At 39.0% G+C, this 25,324-nt stretch overlaps 1 protein-coding gene across 1 annotated transcript in view; it reads left to right on the top strand.

Annotated features, from left to right (window-relative positions):
* Positions 1-25,324, top strand: part of eif3hb (eukaryotic translation initiation factor 3, subunit H, b) — a 147,867-nt gene that overhangs the window by 9,543 nt on the left and 113,000 nt on the right. Inside the window, exon 2 of the mRNA XM_078216473.1 lies at positions 4,127-4,283. Coding sequence (XP_078072599.1) covers positions 4,127-4,283 — 157 coding nt within the window. The remainder of the gene's footprint in view (positions 1-4,126; positions 4,284-25,324) is intronic.

Below are 25,324 nucleotides of genomic sequence, written 5' to 3'. Positions count from 1 at the left end.
GTGTTCAAATAAACTAGAATCGCAGAGGTTGTAATTTATTATTTAAGCAGTTGATGACTCCATTCAGTTTTAACCCAATTTATTGAGGTTAGAGGTGCAATACTATCACCATCTAGTGTTGTGAAGAGGTGGAGTGAATGTAAGCATGTTGATAACGCTTGCCATGCCTATGTATATTTGTATGCATGGTTAAAATGCATATATTTTATGTGGTGGCAAGACATGGGAAGTAAGTGTGATATTTTCAGGAACACATGAACACGAAGAGTAAGAAAAATAGTTTTGAAGATAAAGATATTGAACAATGATGCCGTTACGAGAGAGGCAGGAAATGGCTTTGAGAAGTAGGGTGCAATTTTGTGAGCAAGTTGAATTGACAAGCACTTGAATGATGAGTTACCCACTGGTAGTTTGAATCCTTTTTACTCTTATTCTTTATTTTCTCCCAGTCAGTGCTGCGGGTATGTTTTCAATAGAACATATATAGAACTATTTATCTTTAAATAGTGTAACGGGAATAAAGTAGTTTGAGACTCATTCTTTAACCTGTCCTGCTTCTCACTTAGACACTGAAGTGTAAATCTCTTGCCTTTGTTTAACTGTAATTGATGACAGGAACCTTCAGAACAACACAATCTTTGTCGTGAGGCACTTTCAATCAATTTTACATTTGTCTGATTTTGGGTGGTGTTCCAAAGAGTACAATGAGACAGAATAGCCATTTAAAAATAACCTAGCTATGATTAGCATCAAAATGAAGGGCATTGTTCCTTCCATTGCTACTTTTATATTGATTTATTTTAGTTTGGATTAGAAATGAACCAGTTCTCCACATTTATAAATGCAGTTCCTTATCCTGGTGACAAATATATAATGCTGTCAAATAACATGTTTGTATACGACTGAGATAGTGAGCTGGATTTAGCAGTTTGAATGTGGTGAGCTAGTTTATAAATTGTTAATCTGGCATTCAGTTGGCTGAAGCAGTGTTGAAGACAGCACAGATCAGTGCTGGACTATGATGTGGTGGAGCAGCAATTTATTTAGATTTGGCACTGTCTCTTGAGAAGCATTAATGTAATACGCTAAATTGGAAGAGATCTGAAATATTTTCAAAGTGCAGACTGAAAATTCAATCTGACATGAACTATACAAATGGACCTTTTGAAAGCCCTTATTAAGGGGAAGAATATCAATGCCAGGATATTAAGTGTCCTTGTAATTTTTGCTGCTTATCAGGTTATCAGTTGCTGAAAAAGATGGAAAGTAAAACTGAATTCGTCTCTCTCTATCTTGACCAATCTGAAGCTTTTAATTTCACACACCCATCATCTTTGGCCTTGAATTGATATGAGTGATACACTAGCAATTGGGCCAACATTACACAAGTTTAGACAGGCATAATTTGTGTAATATAGGATTCTGACAGGGGGGAGCTTTGTGCTTTAGTTTCAACTCCAGGTTGTAGAGCTGAAAGACATGTAAATGCTCACCCACTGCACCCCCCAGTCTTCCTAATTTTTAAAAATCTTCAACTTTTGCAATACATTTGCAATAACATCATTGTCAATTTGCGTATGTGGATTGGTTATTCGGGTGCTCTGATTGTTTAGAGTAAATTGTTCTTAAAAGATGCCATGCCGTCTACAATAATTATTGTAGATGGTGGCATGGTTGCACAGTGGTTAGCATTGCTGCCTTATAGTTCCAAGGCCCTGGGTTCAATTCCGGCCTCAGGTGACTGTGTGGACTTTGCACATTTACCGTGTCTATGTGGGTTTCCTCCCACACTCCAAAGATGTGTGGGTAGGTTGATTGGCCATTCTAAATTGACCCTTAGTGTCAGGGAGATTAGCAGGGTAAATATGTAGGGTTACGGGGATAGGGGCTGGGTGGAATTGTTGTCAGTGCAGGCTTGATGGACTGAATGGCCTCCTTCTGTACTGTAGGGATTCTATGATTCTTCTATGATGCTATGAATTGCATGTATATAGCACCATTTAATGTAGTAAAATATCTACTGTGATTGCCGAGACTCTTGTATCTTCAACAATTGCACAGTATCATCCTCCTTTGCCTTTTATGCTTAAATTATAAATGTTCAGGGAAGCTGTGGACGAGTTGTTTCCTTTCTAATAACTTCAACCTGCAGTGTTTGACCTGTTATGATTTATATCGACTTTGGCCATGATTTGCCACTTGTATTGCTTTTTGTAGTTGTAGTACTGTATTTGTTTGCTATTAGTGTAATTAGCTATTGCTGTATAGCACTAAGTAAGCCTGGAAGTTAATTTTAGTGGGATGTTAAGTCAGCTCTCAGGGTGCTTTTCTATTTTTCTATAAAATAAGTGATTCAATTGTTGAATGAGTGGAGATGATACAAACAACGATGTACATCATTTCTGCAGCCTATATATATGTTTGTGCTATGGGCATCATAACCTGCACTACGTGGACTGCAGCAGTTCAAGCAGGCAGCTCAGCGCCAAGGGCAATTTGGGATAAGCAATAAATGCTGCCCTAGCCAGCGATATCCACATCTCATGAAATAATTTTTTAAAAGCTGTAGTTCATAAAAAGCACCATTTTGTACATGTTTTATATGTATTAAAATTAAGTGCAAATTACAAAACTTGTGTGCTTGTGCATTTAACATAAAATTTTATCTATAGTACATTAAATGGTAAGAGGGAGTCAACATTCTGTTCCAAAATGCATTGAAATGTTTTGTCTGACTCTATCTATGGCAAGATCCACTTTCAAATATCACAATTTGGATGCAGTATCAGTGTTGACTCTGCTAAGCTCTGTGATTGACTTTTCCCTTGTTAAATATGAGAGGTGGCATTATTTTGAAAAGCAGGTGTTGATACAGTAACCCCACAGTTAAGAATTAAGCTCAGCATTCTGGCTTTCAGGTGGTTGTACACTGGTATTTTAGTTACAATGATAGTGCCCACAAGCTACACTTCGATGTGAAATGTTGGAATCAAAGCAGATGAGTAAAATGTCCACCCTACACTTGCCTCAAGCCAATTTGGAATGCTTCCCCAGCCAGAAATCTGCCATGTTGATTTTAATGTTTACTAATCTACAGAATTCCTCAATGCTATGTTAGAGACAGTGCCAGAAGTTGTTCATGACCTGAATCACCACATCTCTTCTAGTCTGCAGTACAATTTGGTTGTAGGATACATGCCCCTTTGCTGTGGCTAGTCTTATCCTTTTCAATTTTTCGACCATGTCCCCACATTCTGAACCTGTAGTATTGATAGAGCTTCCGACCCCTCAGACTGCAGTGAAAATAATAACTTGGTTCATTGCGCTGAAGCTGATCTATTCACACAAATGAGATTTAAGAGCAGGGCTTGAACCATAAAATGGAAGGAGAAATGTGCTTGTGAATGAGGGCAACCCCCACTCAAATCTTAAAGAAGAATGTTCAAATTCAAGGTAGTTTCAGCATTCAAATGGAAATAGAGCACCCACAAAGAAAGCACTGACTGCAGATGGGAGGTGAAACTGACTGTTGCACACCTGCCCACCTCGCTGAGTAGGAGCGGCAGGTCTATGTAAAGAAAGGCCATCTCTTTCATCCTGCCATTCATCCTCTGCATCCCTTCATTTCCCCACCAGGCCTACATCCCTCTGCCCTCTGTCTCTTCTTCATCCCCAGCCCCCTACCTCTGCCTGCTCTCCACCATCTCTGTGCCCGCTGTCTGCCCTCTGCACCGCCAGTCACTACACATGCCCTGTCCCTTTGCCCATCTATCTCCCAAACTTGAGATATCCTAACCTGCAATGGAAGCCAGAAGTTAACAGTCCTGCTCTCATCAAGAACGTAAAGCATTCAGGTAGGAGGGAATGGAAGTTTAGTTCAATGCAGCCCTCCTGTGTGTGTGCTGGTCTCCACCCCTCCTCCTTCCCACCTCCCAGTCCAAGAGAATTTCTCTGCCTCTCTTTCTCCTGACCCAATAGTGCATATCAATTCTATATTTATCCTACCCCATGCCTCGTTATCTCTTGCCCTTTTCTCTTGATTGTGTATCAATGTACAAATATATATTGGATTCTAAATGTTTGGATATTGAGTTTTCACGGGCTTATTACCATGTTTGAACTGCAGGTTGTGCTGAAGATCATCAAACATTTCCAGGAGGAGGGTCAAGGCAATGAAGTGGTCCAAGGGGTTTTGCTGGGCCTTGTGGTTGATGATCGCCTTGAAATTACCAACTGTTTCCCCTTCCCTCAACATACAGAGGAGGATGCTGACTTTGACGAAGGTATGTATGGGTGGCACCTTTGAAAATTCAAATTTTGTTTCAAGCTGTGAATTATTGCACAGCTCTGCATATGTGAATATTTTGGGTTGGTGTCATGCAGTTAGTATTCAAATTTAAGTGTTGCATGAAATACGGTTCCAGTCAGTGGGTGAGAAAGTTTTCTGAATTCTTCCATTGTCATACTTTTATTGCCACTGAACTTGTGCTTGTACCACTTGATGACAGTCATCAGTTCAGTTATGTAATGGCTGCCACTGACAGATTGCTGATTGGAAACTAAAAACTCATTAGCAATTTCAAAATTGAAAATTGGGCTTTGAACAATTAAGTCATTTAAATCTTGTCTCTCACATTATGAATTCATTGCCTGTGCTGCTAACACAAGTCACTTTTCAAGTTTTCAATAACCGAGAATTAGTTGTGCAGCCATTTTGTCTGTATTTTTGAAATGGCATCAAAAACAATTAATTCATGGACTCATTTGTGACACGCATTTATCTGAAATTAAAATCGTACAACACAATGACTTTGAGTGTGTCAGGTGCATTATCTTGTCATAGTTTACTGATTAATAGGATTAATAATGTTTGAGGATATGTAGCAAAGTTTACAGGGCTTGGTTAAGTGGCTTGTGTCCTTCAATTGTTTTTTGTGTGGTACAGTAATACAAAGGAGTGGAGCAGCTAAGTCACACACAACAGTCACAGCTTTTAACCTGTGGCCCAATGCACACTGAACTGCTGATTTCATCTGCACAATCAGGAACTATTGTATACAGAAGAGAAAATGAACAGCAAATCTTTTTGAGAGGCCACACTTTTGTTTCTTCTTCCTCCCTGCAGCAGGGGTACTCAGTAGAGGCTTGGAAATGGGTTCCCTGTCCCTTTGAGTGGAGGTGGGTATGAGATGGGATGTTGTGGTTATATTAAAGGTGTGTCATCTTCGAAGTATAATCCTTTTCTAGTATTTTAATAAGTTATAATAAAGATGGACTTGCACTTGTCTTAGGACATTCCAGAGTGCACTTTGCACACAGTAAACTCTCACAAACAGCAGTGGGATTAATAACCAGTTAATTATTTTTGGTGGTGTTGGATGAGGGATAAACCTTGGCCAGGGCAATGAAGTTCTTAAAATATTTTTATGGTCACCTGAACAGGCCGTTTTATGTTTAATTTCTCATTTGAAAATTACCTCTGAAAATATAGAAATTCACGAATGCTGCAAAATTTCAACATAAATTTTGGAGTGGAGCTTGAACCCGCGACCGTTTGATTTTGATATTTAATTGCAAAGTGTGGAGTTGGTGAAGCTAGTGAGCAGCAGGATGCTTAGCATGCAATTAAAGGTAAAAGGCTGGTAATATATTTTCAGAGTGGAATGCTGTTAGGAGTGGTTTTAATATTTCAATTAGAAATGGTTCAGTATAAGCATTATTAATCAGGCATTTTTCTGAGTGAAGTTAACATTGTGATCTTGCGCAATGAATTAGACCATCAATGTTTAGCTCAAATAATTTCACTGTGAACTATAATGATTTCATTTAGCTAATCCACGATGGTCCATCGTTTATAGGGTTCTTGAACAAAGATTATGTGGGGGCTGAAAAATCATTTTGTGCAAAATTGGTTTGCTTTCAAATATATTAACCTTTCAGGAGATTTTAAGCTGAAGTTCTTTTAATATAATCCACTATTAATTTGGCATATTGAATTATAACTTTTTTCAGCAAACCTTTCTCAGTTCTTTTCAAAGTTTCCATTAGATTAACTTTTTTTGATGAAGCTGACAACAAATGACTGAATTACACAAGAGTTCTTGAGAAAAATTTATCCGAGTTATTTTATGTTTGGAGACCAGTTTTCAAGCTCATGTTTGTGTTGCGAAACTTTGCGTTGTTGTCATATCAATTTTGTCATTGAGCTCTAATTTGCTGGAATAAGGGGCGGGATTTTAGTCTAGCCTGCTGTGGGATCAGGAATTTGATCCCAAAGTTAACAGATCTTTTGCTGGTCCATCAAATTTTCTGTCCCACCTGCTACGATTTCCTAACTGGAAATCCCACCCAACCACTTGTGTAGCATCTTATTGAATGCCATTCAAAATACACTACATCCACTGGTTCCCTCTTGTGTATCCTGCTAGTTAGAGCCTTAAAATAACTTTCTTACAGATTTCTCAAACACTGTTTCCTTTTCGTAAATCCATATTGACTCTGTTTAACCATTTTATTATTTTCTCAGTGCGCTGCTATTACATCTCTCGGCATAGATTCTACCATTTTCCCTACTACTGATGGCAGGCTATCATTCTGAACAATAGCCTATGATTCTGTGCTTTCTCTCTCCCTCCTTTTTTGAATAGTAGAATTGTGTTTGCTATCTTCCATTGCGTGGAGTCTGTTCTCGAACCTAGGAAATTCTGGAAGATCAAAGCCAGTGCATCTATCATCTCAGCAATCACTTTGTTCAAAATGCTAGGATGTAGGCCATCAGGTCCATGGGTTTGTCAGCCTTTAATTCCATTAATTTCTCTAGTATTTTGTTAAAATTAAAAATAAATTAGCATTAGTTTATCATTCACACTAGACCCATGGTTCCTTACTATTTCCAGAATGCTTTTGTATTTTTTACCATGAAGACCCGGTAGCATAGTGGTTAGCACCGCTGCTTCACAGCTCCAGGGACCTGGGTTCGATTCCCGGCTTGGGTTGCTGTCTGTGTAGAGTTTGCACATTCTCCTCGTGTCTGCATGGGTTTCCTCCGGGTGCTCTGGTTTCCTCCCACAGTCCAAAGATGTGTGGGTTAAGTTGATTGGCCATGCTAAAATTGCTGCTTAGTGTCCTGAGATGTGTAGGTTAGAGGGATTAGTGGGTAGATATGGGGATAGGGCCTGGGTGGAATTGTGGTCGGTGCAGACTCGATGGGCCAGATGGCCTCTTTCTGCACTGTAGGGTATCTATCTATCTATGACACATACAAGGTATTTGTTTGATGTCTCTCGGAGATTTCCTTATTCCCCATTTTGATTTCTCCTGCCTCTGCCTCTAAGCAACCAATGTTTACTTTTGCTCATCTCCCAATCTCTTCCTATTTATGCACCTATAGTTTGGGGGATGTATAAAATACTCTTTGTAATTATTGCTTTTTAACATTTCACATATTTAGTACATATTTACATTTTAATCTTGTATGTATATAATAAATAATATATATATTTATACATGTGTGTGTGTGTAGTTCTTGGTTTAAAAGTATATTTTGACAAGTATTATGAATTGAAATGGTCATGTCTTTGGTATGGAAACTTCTTCAATATAGATGAATATAAAATCATAAAATTCAAACTACATCTTTCACCAGAAAGATTTTAAATAATCCAAATTTGCTCATCAAAAGCAGAGTGATTGAACAGCAGTTTCCTGTTCATTTTTCATGGTCTACTTTTGAATGGCACCTTATTTTTTGTTTCTGTTACAGTTGCATTTAAATCAGTTCTATTTTGGATTCTGATATTTTGTTTAAAAAGGCAGTATTAAATTTTATTGCATAATATTTGGTGGAACTGTAAAAATATTGTTCCATATCAAGGGAGGACAGAATTGTTTGGAGAAAATAAATTGTTGAGTCACAAATTTTCAAATTTATTTTATTTGACAGGATAAAATCATTTGACAGTAAACTTTCTCTGAATTAAAAAGTAATTGTAACACTGAAGACCCTTAAGTATTCATAATTTTTTGTTTCATCAACATTTTATTCATACCTAGAAATCATTTTGTCCATAATCATTTTACCCATCGTCTCTTTATCTGATTTTATTAGAATGTTTGTTCATCTTTTGCTTTTCGGGCTAGATAAGGGCCGAACTTAAAAAAATGACTTGTCTGTTTTAACAAGTGATGGAGTTGCTGTCTGTGTGGAGTTTGCACATTCTCCTCGTGTCTGCGTGGGTTTCCTCCGGGTGCTCCGGTTTCCTCCCACAGTCCAAAGATGTGCGGGTTTGGTTGATTGGCCATGCTAAAATTGCCCCTTAGTGTCCTGAGATGCGTAGGTTAGAGGGATTAGTGGGTAAAATATGTAGGGATATGGGAGTAGGGCCTGGGTGGGATTGTGGTCGGTGTAGACTCGATGGGCCGAATGACCTCTTTCTGTACTGTAGGGTTTCTATGATTCTGTGACGTGATCACAATCAAACGTGTTTCTAGCATTTTTTTTATAGTGAGACCATTTCCTCACCCTCCTACGACCATACAACTTTAACTTCTTAGTGATTCAGATCCTACCCTGACTGCCTTCTTATTACTTGCCTATTCTTTCTTGCTCTTTTGTTTTTTCACTGATTCTTCTTCATATTCTCTTAGCTTTTCTGATTTCTATTTTCCTAGTTTTCCTAAATTTATATTTGTCCTGACATTTTGTCTTTTGCCCTGCTTCTTGTTTAGGGTTTGATTTCATCTCCCTATTCATTCATGGAGTCTCTGGTTTTGAAGCATCTCAGTTTTTGATCTGCTTCTTTTCGATCTTCTGCTTAAATATTTCCTGAAGGGAACTGGATTGTGCAGTGGGTTAGATGCTAGTATTTGACCTTTGGGATCTGGATTGAAATTCTGCTCAAACAACATATATGAAATATTCTCCTCTCCACTGGTATTGAGGGTTAAACATGCAGTCTTAAACAAATTTCCAGTGGACATGGGTCTATTAATATAAAACTGCCCCAGTTGACACCAATAGACAATCTCAGTGAGAGGTCACAAAGTGGGAAATTGAGGGAAAAATAATACACGTTGGACAAGAGCAGTGCTGTCTTTAAGTTGGGGATGGGGCTCTGAGGTACGTATTTAAACAAAAAATATATTTCACAATCTCCACAGTTGATCTATTTTTCTGCTTGGGATAATCTTGGAGAGATCCATTTTATAAGTTGCCTTTTATCTGTCAATTGTTCTTAAATATTTTTCTTTTTTATTCTTGCACTGAAGTTACTTATATTGTCTCCAATGCTTTCCAAATGTTCACCCTTTTTAGGAATCAGAGCCAAATCAAGCAATGCTTTCTCTGTTGTTGCTGTGGTGGTATATTGGCCTTGATTGTGCTTTCAGTGGCGAGGGAACAGCTTTAACAGTTCACCTTGCTGACAATTGCCACAGACTGGTTTGCAAACTTGTCGTGGATGTTTCCACAAATCTGTTGCCTGTTTCAGGGAAGCACCCTCTTCAGGAAATTTGTGAACCTTTGAATAGGCCAGGCAGCAATGAGGCTCTTCAATTAATCAGATTGAAGAATCCTCACAGAGCCAAGACGTATAAGGAAGAAAATATGAATTGGATTTAAATCATGTTCAAAAAGGGAAATAAAGTTTAGAAAATACGGATGGGATTAAGGGAGTGAGCGAAGGAAACAAAAAATGTATTAATGGCACAGGAATGTGGTGACTTCTTGCGAGCTGTCGCCAGCATACCCTCTAATACTATCTTTTACTCTCGTTCTATCTCTACACCTATCTGTGATTGTAACACTATATTCCGCACCCTCTCCTTTCCTTCTCCCCAATGTACTCTGAATGAAATGTTTTGTTTGTATAACCCGCAAGAAACGATGCTTTTCATTGTATACCAATACATGTGACAACAGTAAATCCAATCAAAAAAATGTTTTTTTATTCAGTTTGCAACATTAACTTTCGTAAGAAATAAAACTCCACTGTAAATATTTTCTGCGCCAGTGAGGTTGTTCAACAGTAATTATCACTTACTATGCCATGGAAACTTGCTTGCTCCTGAATTTTGTTTTCAGTCTTTAACGCAGAACCAGCAGGCAAATACCACAAGTTCATGTGTCGTGATTTCAGTGCCAAGTATATTAATGAGGTCTGCAACTGTACATCCTGTGGAGATGCAGGAGATTTGTGACAGCAGTTCTGGATTTCTGCGCATATGTGCAGACTCCAGTAGTTTTTCAAGATTTATCCTATAATAACAGTGCTCACTGTCATTGTGTCAATGAAATCTGAGCCATTGACTCAAAACAACCGTACACAGTGGAACACCACTACCTCCACTCACCCCTTTCTCAGTACAAATATTTCCCTATCTCAGCCCTTTTCTAGATGACTAAAATCAATTTCACCAATTGTCAATATTTGAAATTAATTTATCTACACATTTCATCTTCACTTTCCTGCCCCTGTGGGTAATCTGTAAAAGTAGCTCAACTGAACCCTTGCTGTATCTGTGCTCTATTTATTCAACTTTGTACTGATTTTGCCTTTAAACATAGCTAAGTGTTCCCCGTCTTTCCCATCTCTCCTGAATTTTTGACATCCAAGAATTTATAATTAGCAATGTGACCTAGCTGCAGGCATGTTTCAACAATTGTAATCAAAAGCGCTAATTTCTACTTTTGTATTTTGTAATCTGCACATTAATATACATTTTAATTTGCATGTGTTTAGATTTGGCTAATTTTGCCCTTTTCAGTCAACCCACATACTTTTTCACAATTTTGACCTGTTTAATCTCTGTCAGCTATTACGTGGAAACCTAAAGTTAATTAGGTATTAAAAGGAGCAAAAATAAATTATTTGATAAGCACGGGAAAAAATCAGTTGTGCAAGGATGTGTATGTGTCTGAGATCCTTTTCAACTGATGTGAAATTCAGCACTACAATTTAACATTAGGATTCAGTATAACTGGTCACACTCCATCGATTTTCTTTTTGTTAAGCTTGTGATGTTCTTTGACTGGAACCTAACTTATGTATAAAAAGAAAGGGTAATTACAGTTTTTTATGTGAAATCACATGTGCATGACCATTTTCTGGATTTAATACTGAAAATCCAAAATGCCTGGACGAGTTTCTGATACATGCCAACTGGCACAAATAAAGGATCATTTATCAGTAGGCAAATTGGTTTCACTGAATGTTTTTTAAAGCTCAAATGTGGCTCAGTAAACAACATGCTGTGAAAGCCCACTAATGCAGCCACAGAGGAAAAATGTTTAGGTTAGAATTTCTTTGATGATAATTGTTTCGTAATTATAATTTATTGTGCTATTATGTTAACCAGGAATAGGAAAATATATTTAAATGTAATTGCATATATGAAAGAAAGGAAAAAAATGAGTTTGATATTAAGAAGTTGAGTAAGTGACCAAATTAACAAATATATAGTTTAGCCAAGGGCACCAGGAATTTATTCACAGGTCATGATTGAATTGTTTTTGTATTTGTTCCTGAGATATGGACTACATTGTCACGGCTTAATTTATTTTACTTTTGATTTGATTTGATTTATTATTGTCACATGTATTAGCATACAGTGAAAAGTATTGTTTCTTGTGCGCGCTATACAGACAAAACATACCGTTCATAGAGAAGGAAACGAGAGAGTTCAGAATGTAGTGTCACAGTCATAGCTAGGGTGTAGAGAATGATTAACTTAATGCAAGTTAAGTCTATTCAAAAGTCTGACAGCAGCAGGGACGAAACTGTTCTTGAGTCGGTTGGTACGTAACCTCAGACTTTTGTATCTTTTTCCTGAAGGAAGAAGGTGGAAGAGAGAATGTCTGGGGTGTGTGGGGTCCTTAATTATGCTGGCTGCTTTGCAGAGGCAGCAGGAAGTGTAGACACAGTCAATGGATGGGAGGTTGGTTTGCGTGATGGATTGGGCTACATTCACGACCGTTTGTAGTTCCTTGCAGTCTTGGGCAGAGCAGGAGCCATACCCAGCTGTGATACAACCAGAAAGAATGCTTTCTATAGTGCATCTGTAAAAGTTGGTGAGAGTCGTAACTGACATGCCAAATTTCCTTAGTCTTCTGAGAAAGTAGAGGCGTTGGTGGGCTTTCTTAACCATAGTGTCGGCATGGGGGGACCAGGAGAGGTTGTTGGTGATCTGGACACCTAAAAACTTGAAGCTCTCGACCCTTTCTACTTCGTCCCCATTGATGTAGACAGGGGCATGTTCTCCTTTACGCTTCCTGAAGTCGATGACAATCTCCTTCGTTTTGTTGACATTGAGGGAGAGATTATTGTATTGCATTGGAAAGAAGATTGTGGACCTTTAGCCTGAGCTGTTAGAGCCCTTTTGGTGATGGTGCTTTCTAATGGTGTTGAGCCAAACCTTCCAAGATAATGATGAAAGATCATAAAAGAATGGTGATATACGTTCCAATCAAGATGGCGCATGAGTTGGAGAGAATCGGTGTTCCTGCAGTATTGCTGATCTTGTCCATTCATAGAGAAAGGATGCGCTACTGAAGTAAACTCCTACCAGGCAATCTGTAGATTAGGCTTTCTCAGCCTGGGGGGCATGAGTAGGTTTCAGGGAAAATTCTTTCAAGCGTCTTCTCTGAATATCGTCAGTCTGGCTTTGAGTTAACTCAGCTCTTATGAACTATTCAGATCATAGCCCCGGAATAGTCATGTTACACCTGACCTCCCACCTCTGCCGTGGGCTGGCAATTCATTTACAAAGTTCAAAATTAAACCCAAACTGCTATCAGTATTTCTTATACATTTTTCACTCTTGTGATCTAATAATAAAATGTCATTCAATGACTGTGATGTTTGATTTTTTTTACCATTGCCTCCCAGTGCTTCTCCCCGACTCTGAGCTTCTAGATGCTGTGGGCCAACAGTTCTATTTGAATTATTGGCACGAGCAAGAACAGAAATTTTGAAAGAGCTAGGTCTCTGGTTATTGAAACTGTGCTGCAACAACCCCAGAGCTTGTAGCCGAATTAAATATTTGGATGGGAATTATTTAGGCGAGAGAGAACAAGGTGGCCTGGAGAGAGGAAAACAAGTGGCAGAAAGAGCCTGCAAAATTCGACCTGCCTGGTTTGAATTTGAACAAAAACTTGTTGCCTGGTGCATTCACCATGACAGCACCTGGACCAGCCTGAGTCCACTTGCCAACCAATCAGCACCCTTTTCTCATGTAATATAATTTGTTCCCCATAAAATTTGAAGTTCTTGCGATTCTGTCCTGCTGAGGTGACTTGCCATTTTTCATCCAGCAGGCAGCATCTCAGAAAGGGGCCCTATCCAGGTTTCAATACCTGGTTCCCCACCAACACTTTCTACTGGAACTTCTGACCTTCTATAGCAGCACCTACAAGACTCATTCACCTCTGTGTCTATCCCATTGTGGAAGCCCTCTACTCGAAAAGTGAATTATCCAGCATCAATCTCTAGCCTGCCAACTCTGAAAGAGCATGCTATTGGACTTGCATGAAACAATAGTTCTTATTTTGTCTGGTCTTAACCCTGTACCTTTTTTCTATCCCACTTTTATTATATGAATGAGAACGAGGCCACATAAAACCCTCCTTGTATTGATTTGTGTGCAAATAACTGAGCCTCTGATTTTATCTTATTGAGTTTGCTGTGGGGTTATTAATTGAGAATTGGATCACACTAAAACTGAGGGGTTGGGAAATATGCCACCACTTAAGAAGGGGGAAATCAAAAACACCTTTCTGTTACTGACAGGTGGTGAGAGGGGAAATCAGAGCTGTTTAACTTGTACCCCCTGCCCCCCATAACACTTAACTTACAAATTCCTGGATTAATGTTGTGGGAATATGAATTTAGATCTCCAATAACTACAATCATCATCATTGTGTCAGGTATGACGGCAGCCACTGAAGGCTCTTTCCATTAAACCTTGCCTTTGCTGTAACTTCCTAAGCCTCGCTGCTGCTATGCTGAGTTTCAAAGTACCTTGATATTGAGAGCAGCTGTCTGGACATTTCCCCTGGCATTAGTTTTTGACAACATGTTTGTCGTTGAATGGTTTTGATAGAACCTGAACTGAGCATTTGTGAGCTCCTTATTGGCGAGTACTTGTCACTTATTGACGGTGTTGATGATCCTTCACTCTGCTGTGCATTGGAGGCGATTGTGAGGGCTGGGTAGATCTATCCTGTTTTTAGGGGTCGGACATACCTGAGTAATGTTCCTTTGTAGCTGTATTGGAAACAGCTTGGCTGGAGAGCAGTTCGTAATGGAATTTTGGAACTGTAGCCGGGATGATGCTGAGGCCCATAGCCTTCGCAATGTTTGAAATACTCAGCCACTTAATGTTAGATGGAGTGACTGAACCAGATGGACATTGGCATTTAAGATGGCAAGAGCTTTGATTGAGTGCCTGATCGAGACTGTTCCCTCCATACTGCTGCATGAAGAACTGTCGACACTCTAGTCTTGCATCTGGCACTCTTGCACTGTTTTGGTTGAAGATCAGGATGTTCATGGAGGTTCAATTGTCTGCTATTATTCCTGACTGGATATATAGAACTGCAAAGTTGTGCTCTCATCTATTGGCTGTGGGACAGTCTGTTTCCAGCTGTAGTCTACTGCATTTAGGTGTTTTTACTGTCAGGTTTTTACCTCTTTCATCGTTATGCCTGATGTTACTCTGGCCTTGACCTTTTTTGTAAATCCATTGCAATTGACATGATATTTCTGTTTTAATGATGAAATGAGTAATATATCAGGCCTTTAAGTTACAGGTTTACAGGTGTTAAACAATCCGACTGTTGATGGCTGATAGAACCTCATGGATGCTCTTTTTTAGGCAAGTTATGCTCACTATTAATTTTAACTGCATGGTGGAGGTCTTCACTGAAGATGGGTGTTCACTAAGATTGTGCAGTGGCCTCTTCTACCGCTGCAGTTGCAGTCATGCATATCATGACTGGTGAGGACAAGGTTAAGCTGAGGAAATTGCAGCTGTCATCAACAGAAATATATTTTTTAAGCTCGTCAGTTTTGCAAATTCTCAGATTCACACGTACCCAACTGGATATCAGTGTTATCTCCGATAGTGGGACAAATTGAACACAGAACTAAGAGTAGTCTAATGTTGCTTGATATGTTTCTGTGAAGAAGCCTGTCAGGCTGTTTACTAGTCTGTAGGACAGTTCCCCTGACTTGGGCATACCGGTCCCCAGATGCTATTGAGTAGGAATTTGCAAGGATGACTGACAGGACTGGGTTACATACTGGTAAGTCGCTGCTGACCAGTTTGTCCAATTTCTTTTTCTATGTTTTTGAACTTCTTAGTGATTGTTCACATATTATTTCAGTGGATATTAAAAGTCAACTAGGGTGTGTGGAACTGGAATTCTGTGTAGTCTGGACACTTGAATTGAATTAAGGTTTATATGATTGCATTTTCAGAGCCCTCTTGATGTGTTATGCTTTGAATATAAAACTAAAATATATAAGTACAGATTTTATTAACTTTCATATTAAGCAATTTTGTTACAGTGGAACAGGAAGTATTGTTCTAGCGTTTAAACCATTTTTTAGGTGGCACATTTATTAATGTTTCATGAAGATCTAATAGATTTTGTCAAACTAATGTAATTTAGTAACAGTAACAGCAGATCTTTTCAGAGACTGGATAATCTGTTGGGCCTACATAAAGTATAATTTTCATATAAAAAAAGTATGTCTTCATATGAGGAAGATGGAGAGTTAAACACAAGTTTCTGCTTGATCTGTATTAAAGACGTAAGCTGAAGTGTGTTTCGACTGGCCCTTTTGGGTCATATGAACTACTGTCTATTTCAGTGACTGCTCTTCCAGCCATCCTTTTAAAATTCCCAAAGAGGAATCTTTCGGCCAAAACTTGAATCAAAGATTGATCAGAAATGGATAGTTTTAATTCACAGGAATTAATTTCAAGATTTTAATCAAGGAACAGAATTTAAAATTTACCAACATCTAATTGAGGTCTAAATTAATCGTGATCTGATTTGATTCTGATTTAATCCTGGACAAACTCAAGGGGCTGAATGGCCCGCTCCTGTTCCAATGACTACTGGAGAAACATAGCACCTCATTGCACCTGTTCTTAACCCCTTTGTAACTGTGATGTCTGGAAAAATGCAATGCATGGAGGTCAATTGCACCTGTAGACTGCCCATTCTATTTAACAATAAACAGCATTCATCTTTGGAAATATATTGTATAAGTAGAGTGAACTGTCATGTCCATTTATGCATTTTGCAACAACGTAAATGTTTTCAGTAATTTTTGATTTGCTTTGTTATGCCACTTGTTGATTTCGAGCATTGTGAAAATATTTGATTTCAATTTCCTCGGCTTTTTAACGTCAGGAATTATTTCCTCCTAAAATATCACTCTTTCTGTTGCTAATGTCACTTGGTCTAATATCCTCTATTGAATTGATGAAATTCACAAACTTGCTAGAAAGAAATGGTCTGAAGCCATGCTACATTTTAGGGAAAGTAAAATTCTTTGCCTCAATCATGGTTATTATGTTGCTAGAAATAGCTTGGTTTTTAACAAACCTTTGTCGTCAAAATCCCTCATCCCTGGAACCATTTTGACAAATCTCCTCTGCACCCTCTCAAGGTCCCTCCCAGCCTTCCAAAAAAGTTGTGACCAGAATTGGGTGCAATACTCAAGTTGTGCCCTCATCAGAGCTTTATTAAAGTTTGGTATAACTCCTCTGCATTTGTACTCAGTGCCTCAATTTTGAAGCTCAAGGCACCATAGACTTGCTAATTGCTCCTTCACTATGTCTTGCCACCTTCAAATATCTGTTCACATGACCCCCCAGGTTCCTCTGACCCTGTTTGCTCTTAAGCGAATTCATGTAGTTATTTGTCGGACCATAGGGAGAATATGCAAACTCCACGTAGACACCCAAGGCCGGAATAGAATCTGGGTCCCTGGTGTTGTGAGGCAGCAGTGCTAACCACTGTATCACCCCACTGTATGATAAATCTGAACATCATAGAATCCCTACAGTGCAGAAGGCAGCCATTTGGCTCATCGAATCTGCACTGACCACAATCCCACCCAGGCCCTATTCCCGTAACCCCACATATTTACCCTGCTAACGAGGGTCAATTTAGCATGGCCATTCAACCTAACCCGCACATCTTTGGACTGTGGAAGGAAACTCGAGCACTCGGAGGAAGCCCAACAGACACGGGGAGAATGTGCAAACTCCACACTGACAGTGATCTGAGGCCGGAATTGAACGCGGGTCCCTGGCGCTGTGAGGCAGTAGTGCTAACCACTGTGCCACCGAGCCGCCCTATTGGGAGTATGGAGTAAAATTTCCAATTTTGACAATGATACTAAGTGTGGCAAGCAGTGAGGATGATGTATGAGGTGATGCATTTTGGCAGAAGCCATAGGTCAAACAGTAATCAGGGAAAGAAATCAACAAGCAATTGGAAAGGCTTGAGTTGATGGAGAACCAGCACGGATTTGAAAAAGGAAGATAATGTTTGATTAACTATGGCTCACTGCTTTCTACACTTAAGCCAATTTTTAATCGAAGTTAGCTCCTTTCCATAAGGTTGATTATTTGATCAGTACTACTTCCCTGGTGTTTGCAATTTTCCCAAATTAATCTCTTCCTTCCATTTCCTAATTTACAGCTATTACTGGGGTGTTAGTTATATCCTCTGTAATGAAGACCAAAGCAAAATACTTGTTCAATTAATCTGGCATCTCCTTATTTTCCATTATTAATTACTCAGGCTTGTTTTCTATAGGACCAATGCTCACTCTGTTAACTTGTTTCTTTGTTAAATATCTTTTTATTTCTTGCCATCTTTCTCTTGTACTCTAATTTCTTTCTACCTTATTAATCTTTTAGTCATTCCTTTCTGTACCCTATCCAATCTTCTGACCTGGCACCTATTTTTGTGCAGTTATATGCCTTTTCTTTAAGTTTGATACTATCTAACTTTTTTTCTTAACCACGAATGGTGGATTCTCCCCTTGGAATTTTTCTTTCCTGTTACAATGTATCTATTCTTTTTATTCTGAAATATCCCCTTAAATGTCTACCACTGCACCTCTATTGGCCTATCCCTTAACTTAATTTGCCAGTTTACTTTAGCTAGCTCTACTTCCATGCTCTCATAATTGTCCTTCTCTCCCTCAAACTGAATGTAAAAATTAATCATATTATAATTTTGCCACCTAGGGGTGCTTTCGCTGCGGTAATTAATCCTATCTCATTGCACAATACCGGGTCTAGTATAGCTTGTTCTCTGATTGGCACCAGCACATGCTGTTCCAAGAAATTTTCCCGAAAACATTCTCTGATTGCCTCATCTAAGCTACTTTTGCCCACCTGATTTTTTCCAGTTTATATGTGAGTTAAAATCCCCTGTGGTTATCACCATATCTTTCAGACAAGCTCCCATTATTTTCAACTTTTATATTTAGGTCCCAATATGTCATCCTGCAACTATGTCTCCGTGATGGCTATCGGATCATACTGATTTATTTCTATTAGCATAATCTGTTCATCTGTTTTGTGTCGACTGCAGCATGCATTCAGAAACCGAGCTTTCATTTTGTATTTATTTTTGTGACCTTCAGCCTTATCTGTTGATTTATCCTTATTTTTACACTCTGTCCCTTCCTGTCACGGTGTGTTTATCATTTTCCACATTAATACCGTTCTCTCGTGCCTTGTCTCTACCCTTTGATTTAACACATCTTCCCAACCTGACAACTTATACCATCTAAGGTTAGCCAGCCTTCCTGTACATCCTGCCTGCCAATTTCACCCCCTTCATTCCCTCTACCATTTCCGTTTCTGATATTTTGTCCGCATCCGCACCCTGAGAAAACATTGATAGAAAGGATTCATTAAGTGCTCACACATTGACCTGCGCCTCTAATCACATGTCACCCTATTTGTCCCTAATAGGACCCAATAGGCCTAATCTAAAGTTTATGATGCAATGATCAGTGTTTGCCTTGACAGACAATTAGTCCACTTGGCCCACCTTCTTTCCCTTCACCATAGCTATCCTAACTTCATTTATGGACTCAGGAATATTATACATATGTTTTCTGAGGTTTTTTATTTAAAGTGTTGGTAAATTGAGTGTATTTTCTCAAGCTATAGAAGAGGTGCAATATTAATTGGTTTTCGTTTAATGATGGTGGTGAAAGTTATCTGTAAATAGAAATAATTAGGTGTCTGGTACCTTTCAAAGAATATCTTATGAATAAATATGGGTGTGGAAGAAAGTAGCCAATTCAGGTGAAATAGAGGAAAAACAAATTGGAAGTTCCCAGTTTTTAGGCACATTTAGGCTTTGTGAGCACATGCAAAATTTAATCCACATTTCTATTAATTTGCATGTATTTCAGATGCAGGTAAAAAATATTCTTGGCGTCCTCCTTTCAAACTCATCCATTTAAGGGGCACTAATGCTAAGAGCAGCCTTTTTCATGCCTCTGGGCCTAGACAATTTAGTAGGAAAAATCACCGAATAAATAAGTGAAGTAGAATTGAGTTCCCTGGGCATTGGGACAGATTAAGAATAGTGTATGGTCCAGTAGTTTGGAAATAGTTGATGCGGGACACTGGCTGACATCTTTAAGTAAAAATATGGGTGTTCTGTTGGCTTGCGATGAATTTTAGAATGATTGTAATTAAGAAATAGATCTTTTTCCACAGGAGGATAATTTTTTCCATTTTAATTTTGATATTTTGTCTTCCAGTGACTTCTTTGTACTCTAAGAACATGCTGTTCACACAGTAAGCAGAATGCTGTTGGGTCACTTATGGCAGTATAATAATTCCCATCATTGTCGCACAGCCCTGAAGCTGGTGCTGTTACCAAAAGTTGTTCAATTAATGGTGAAAGCAGCTTCGCACTCCTCTGCCCATTCTATCTTTTGTAACTCCTCACTAGATGCTCTTCCTCCCTCTTGCTAGATTTTGATTCAGGTTGATAATTTCTACTATATTGAAAATCTACAAATAAATTCCCAAATGTCTTGAAGTTACTGCAAATCTTGAAACACAAAGATCCATCCTGGCTGGAACAAATGGGTTAATTCTCTGCTAGTTTCAAAAGGGGGTAGAGTAAAGTTCTCAAATGGACGTCATTACGTCATCACTCTTTTTCCCTGACAAGCATTCGGAAGCCAGGACTAATTCTTTTCTCAGAATTTAATTCTAGAATTATCTTTTCGTTGCCAATTGTATCAGAAACATATCCTTGAACCTAACAAGAAATTTTGATCCACGATTAATCCAAAACAAGATTTATCATAATCATTTCAAATATCCCAACTTTTAATTATCCCTATCAAATTAAGGTTATAAAATTTTCACATCTCTCCAGCCTATGCTTAAAATTTACACATTTAATAGTTTCTCGCAAACCTACCTTTATAAACTAATGCTGGCACGAGTTTCGGAGCGATGTAAAATCAAATCAACTGTTTGCTCAAATAGTTAACTTTTCCTACAGCTTTCAAGTGGAATGTAACACGCAATATAGAGATTGCTGCAGCTCATCAAATTTAAACAAATCACTTTCCACTTCCAGTTTCTTAAAGTACAGAGCTCGAAATCTCTGTCGAATTCCTGTATTTTCTTGAGGACAACCATGGCCATTGATTAAACTCAAGATTAAGGAATTTAAAAAACTTACCTTCTTTCGGTTTATACTTTAATCCAATCCATTTCCCATTTGATTTTAAGCTCTGTATTAAACCCACTATTGTAAAATCTCAATTGGGGGAAAAGTAACAAACCTTAAAGCAAACAGCATAACAATAACATCCACACAAATACTTTATTAAACACACTCAGACGCAAATGAAAGCTTCCAGTTCGTTCATTTCACAGCAATCTCAATTTCTAAACTGGAATGAAAATAAAACATTAATTGAAGTTAAACTGAAGTGTAAAGCATGGCATTTATTGCCTGCCGGACTCTGCAAGAACAAATAATGGCGCTAATAACTGTTGTTCAACGACAATCAGACCACGCAAACTCAACTTTAGGTTCACAATATTTGCTCTGTCTCTCTACCTCTCTCTGTTTGTCTGTCTCTCTCTCTCGAATCTCTCCCTGGAGACTCATAGTGCCTGGAATGACCGTCACCCTTTCGAGTGGCCCTTATCCCACAACCTTTTCTCTGCACTGTTCTCGAGTCCCTCACTGGAGACCCCTAGTGCCTGGAGTGACCATCACCATCATGCAGTCCTTGTCCTTTAACACTTTCCTGGCTCTTCACTCCGCTACTCAGAGTCTCTTCCTTTGATCCCTGCATTAAGTGCAATTTAACCTCTAACATCTTCTCCTATTGCTCGGCTTTTTGCTCAGCTTTGCTCAGCTTTTCGCTCAGGCAGATACAAGAGTCCCTGTCTTCGCTCCCCTGCATTAAGCGCGATTTCTTTACGCAGTGATGCTGTGTTCACTCTTGTTCGGATCACTCAACTTACGGCCCCGGCAGCCTGACACACAACTCCTGTAACTACTGGTTGCAAAATAAAAATATACTCACCCATTTTTAGGAGGTGTGTCTTGCTGTCAGAATCCGATGAGTCGCCCTGCTTAGCAGTGCCAATTCTGTAGGGAATTTTTCAGAGGCTAAGTATTGAGCTTAACTTTAGCTAATACAAAGACTCACGACTACAGTATCCTGGTAAAAGATGTTTCTTTATCGACCAATGCACGCTGGCCCGGCAATCCAACTCTTCTGTGAAGTAACATCACAGTGGCAATACAATTATACAACTTCCAAAAGACATTTTACCTGACTTCTGGCTCGTCATGAGCCAATCATCATTATTACAAGTCAGTCATCATTAGTAAGTGTCATATTCCTTGGCCAATTACAGATATTCCCTGACAGCATGGAAACAATAAGTTCTAGTGGTTTCTGCCTGACTTTCCCATGGCCACTTGACCTAAATTCTTATCATAGAAATCATAGAATCCCTACAGTGCAGAAGGAGGCCCTTCGGCCCATTGAGTCTGCACCGACCACAATCCCACCCAGGCTCTATTCCTGTAATCCCACATATTTACCCTGCTAACTCCCCTGACACTAGGGTTAATTTAGAGTGGCCAATCAACCTATCCTGCATATCTTTGGACTGTGGGAGGAAATTGGAGCACCCTGAGGAAACCCACGCAGACCCTGGGAGAATGTGCAAATTCCACACACACAGTGACCCGAGGCCAGAATTGAACCTGGGTCCCTGGTGCTGTGAGGTAGCAGTGCTAACCACTGTGTCACCATGCCGCCCTTATTATCTGGTATAATACTCGGCCTATTCATTAGCTGTCTGGAATCACTAGCTTGTCCTGCTTCAATGAATATCTCATTCACTGAGCTGTCTGGTACTCATGCTGATAAGAGTTATCCTTTTATGGGTGTATTATTGTAAGGAATGTGGTTCACTTTACTGGCCTATTTCCCATGATGCCTTGGAACCCTGTACCATTAGCCAAGATGTATGCCTGTTCAATAATACACTTCTTATACACTAATACACTTAAAAATACATGTTTAAATTCTCTAACTATGGTTATATGTGTTTCTATGCAGACAGTACCTCTGTAAAATATATATAAGGCTGTCTGTGACTCTTATCCTAAGCTAAATACTCTATTCTAATATTCTTTATTAGTGTTTTAAATCCCAGAGTATTTTGAAGTCCTCTAATACTGCTGAAGATAATTGGGCCTGAGACACCACCCTGACAAACTCCTGAAGCAATTACTGAGATTACTGGCCTTCAACAAGCATAACCACCACCTTCTGTGCTGGGTATGACTCCAACCAATGAACCGTTTCCCTAATTCCTACTGACGTCTTGGATCATTTCAAGGATTAGTGGTTTAATTGTTGATCATGCCCTCTGCAAGTCTTGCTGAAAAGCCATGGATTAAGAATTTTGATGAGAATTTGCAACCATTCCTACAATGTGCAGGGTGTACACGTTGAAACCTCTTGTATATGGAAGCCTGCCTTTTCCCAAAGTCCTCACTCAATATTGTTCATTATGGTTTTCTTTCATAATGCTATATATGTATTTGATATAGAAGTAAAATCTGATGCTTCATGTATTTCTTTTAGTTTCCTTTGTGGGATTGTCATGTTGATAGGTGCCATATTTTAAGGTAATGCATCTACTGAGATGGTATTGCATCTACGGAGATGGTATTGCTTAATTACAGTAAAATTGTGATGAGTCAAACTCTGAATACACAGAATTGTGCTGATGTCAAAGTCTTCAACCATTTCCATCAGCAAAATAGCAAACCCTATAGAACAATGCCCAGGAAAAGCTGAGATTCTCCATTGGTAGCTCCAGATTAGCAGAATTAATTTAAGTTTGTCAAGTGACCTTGCTGACCAATCAGAGCAGAGTTGGACCACGCAAGAGTACAAAAACATAGTGCTTAAAGAAGAAAGAAAATTACAGCACAGGAACAGGGATAGGGTATGAGAAGATATATATATATTTATATATATTTATATATATATATATTATATATATTTCGCCCCTCCAAGCCTGCACCAACCATGCTGCCCGACTTAACTAAAACCCCCTACCCTTCCGGGGACCATATCCCTCTATTCCCATCCTATTCATGTACTTGTCAAGACGCCCCTTAAAAGTCACTACCGTATCCGCTTCCACTACCTCCCTCAGCAAGGAGTTCCAGGCACCCACTACTCTCTGTGTAAAAAATCTGCCTCGTGCATCTCCTTTAAACCTTGCCCCTTGCACCTTAAACCTATGCCGCTATGCTCAGTAAGCCATCATTTAAGATCAAAGTTTCTCATCTGAAAAAACATGCAATCCCTGCCAGTATGGCTAAATCTGTGAGAAAATTAAGTGTTGTCAATTGGAGAGAAGGTTAAGTTGATTCAGCAAGTGTGGAATCATGACGCAAAGTGGACACTGAAACAGTGAAAACATGTTTGATTATATTGATTACATAGTGGACTGTATCGTGGATGTGCGAAGACATTATGCTAAGCAGCGAAAAATTAGAGCTCGTGCGGTGTTAACTCCCAATGTTTTTGCAGTGCAAAGCTCCAGCCTTTTACAAGATCAGGCCATGTAAGATGTGAACAGGACTTTTTCACACATTCATTGCATTACTGTGTTTTCGTTTCACATTTGAATCAGTTGTGTTTGACATGGGTCACTTTTTAAGCATACCGGGTTGCATAGAGATGCAGCTATGTGGGAATGGGCCTCCTCAGCTATCACTTACCTCCGCTTAACACAGATTTGTGGTTGCATACCCTGAGCTTTGATTCATTGGTATTTTACAGTGGTAGTAACATGATCATGTGGACTCAATTGCATTGATAACCCCATAGACTTTGCATCAGAAGTGATACAGTTGTGTTAGTATGTTAAGTTGGTTTTATTGGACAATAAGGAATTGATATTAAATTATTAGTGTGGTGTGAAGTAGAACAAAATTACATGAAGGCTTACACTTGTGAAAGTGATTCTGCACAGTAGAAAAAGTATTGCCAGTGAAGTGAAATCCAGTTGGAGTTAGACTGAGAGTATTGTAGTAAAGTAATATTTTGGCGCATTCTTTATCTGATGGTGAAGAAGAATATATACTTTGATATGATTCCCATTTTGTTAATTGTAAATTGTGTGCTCCTTTCAAGTATTGAGCTTGGCCAGTAAATAAAACCTGCACACTCAGATAAAAGCACGTAACTGAATTGAGCTTTACCCGAACTGAAGTCTTTGTGTTGTAGTTGTATTCATGGAGAAGACCACAGGAGGTCACTACATGCTGCAAAATGAATGTTACAGACATCGAAAGACCGTGTATTTTTGTAAATGTTCACTTTTTAAAATTGTATTTTGGACCGTTGGTTAAGTTTAATCAGGCAGTGTTCATTTTGTCTTGTGTAAATGATGATCTTGGAATAATCCCAAAACTGGCCCCAGAACACAGAGAACAAAGAAAATTAGAGCACAGGAACAGGTTCTTCGGCTCTCCAAGCCTACACTGACCATGCTGCCTGACTGAACTAAAACCCCCTACCCTTCTGGGGGCCATATCCCTCCATTCTCATCCTATTCATGTATTTGTCAAGACGCCCCTTAAAAGTCATGATCGTATCTGCTTCCATGACCTCCCCTGGCAGCGCGTTCCAGGCACCCACCACCCTCTGTGTAAAAAAAAACTTGCCTTGTACATCTCCTTTAAACCTTGCCCCTCGCA

The sequence above is a fragment of the Mustelus asterias genome, chromosome 7 (assembly GCF_964213995.1).
Source record: "Mustelus asterias chromosome 7, sMusAst1.hap1.1, whole genome shotgun sequence".
Taxonomy (NCBI): Eukaryota; Metazoa; Chordata; class Chondrichthyes; order Carcharhiniformes; family Triakidae; genus Mustelus; species Mustelus asterias.
Note: the sequence above shows the minus strand (reverse complement) of the source record. Positions and strands in the feature narration are given on the sequence as shown.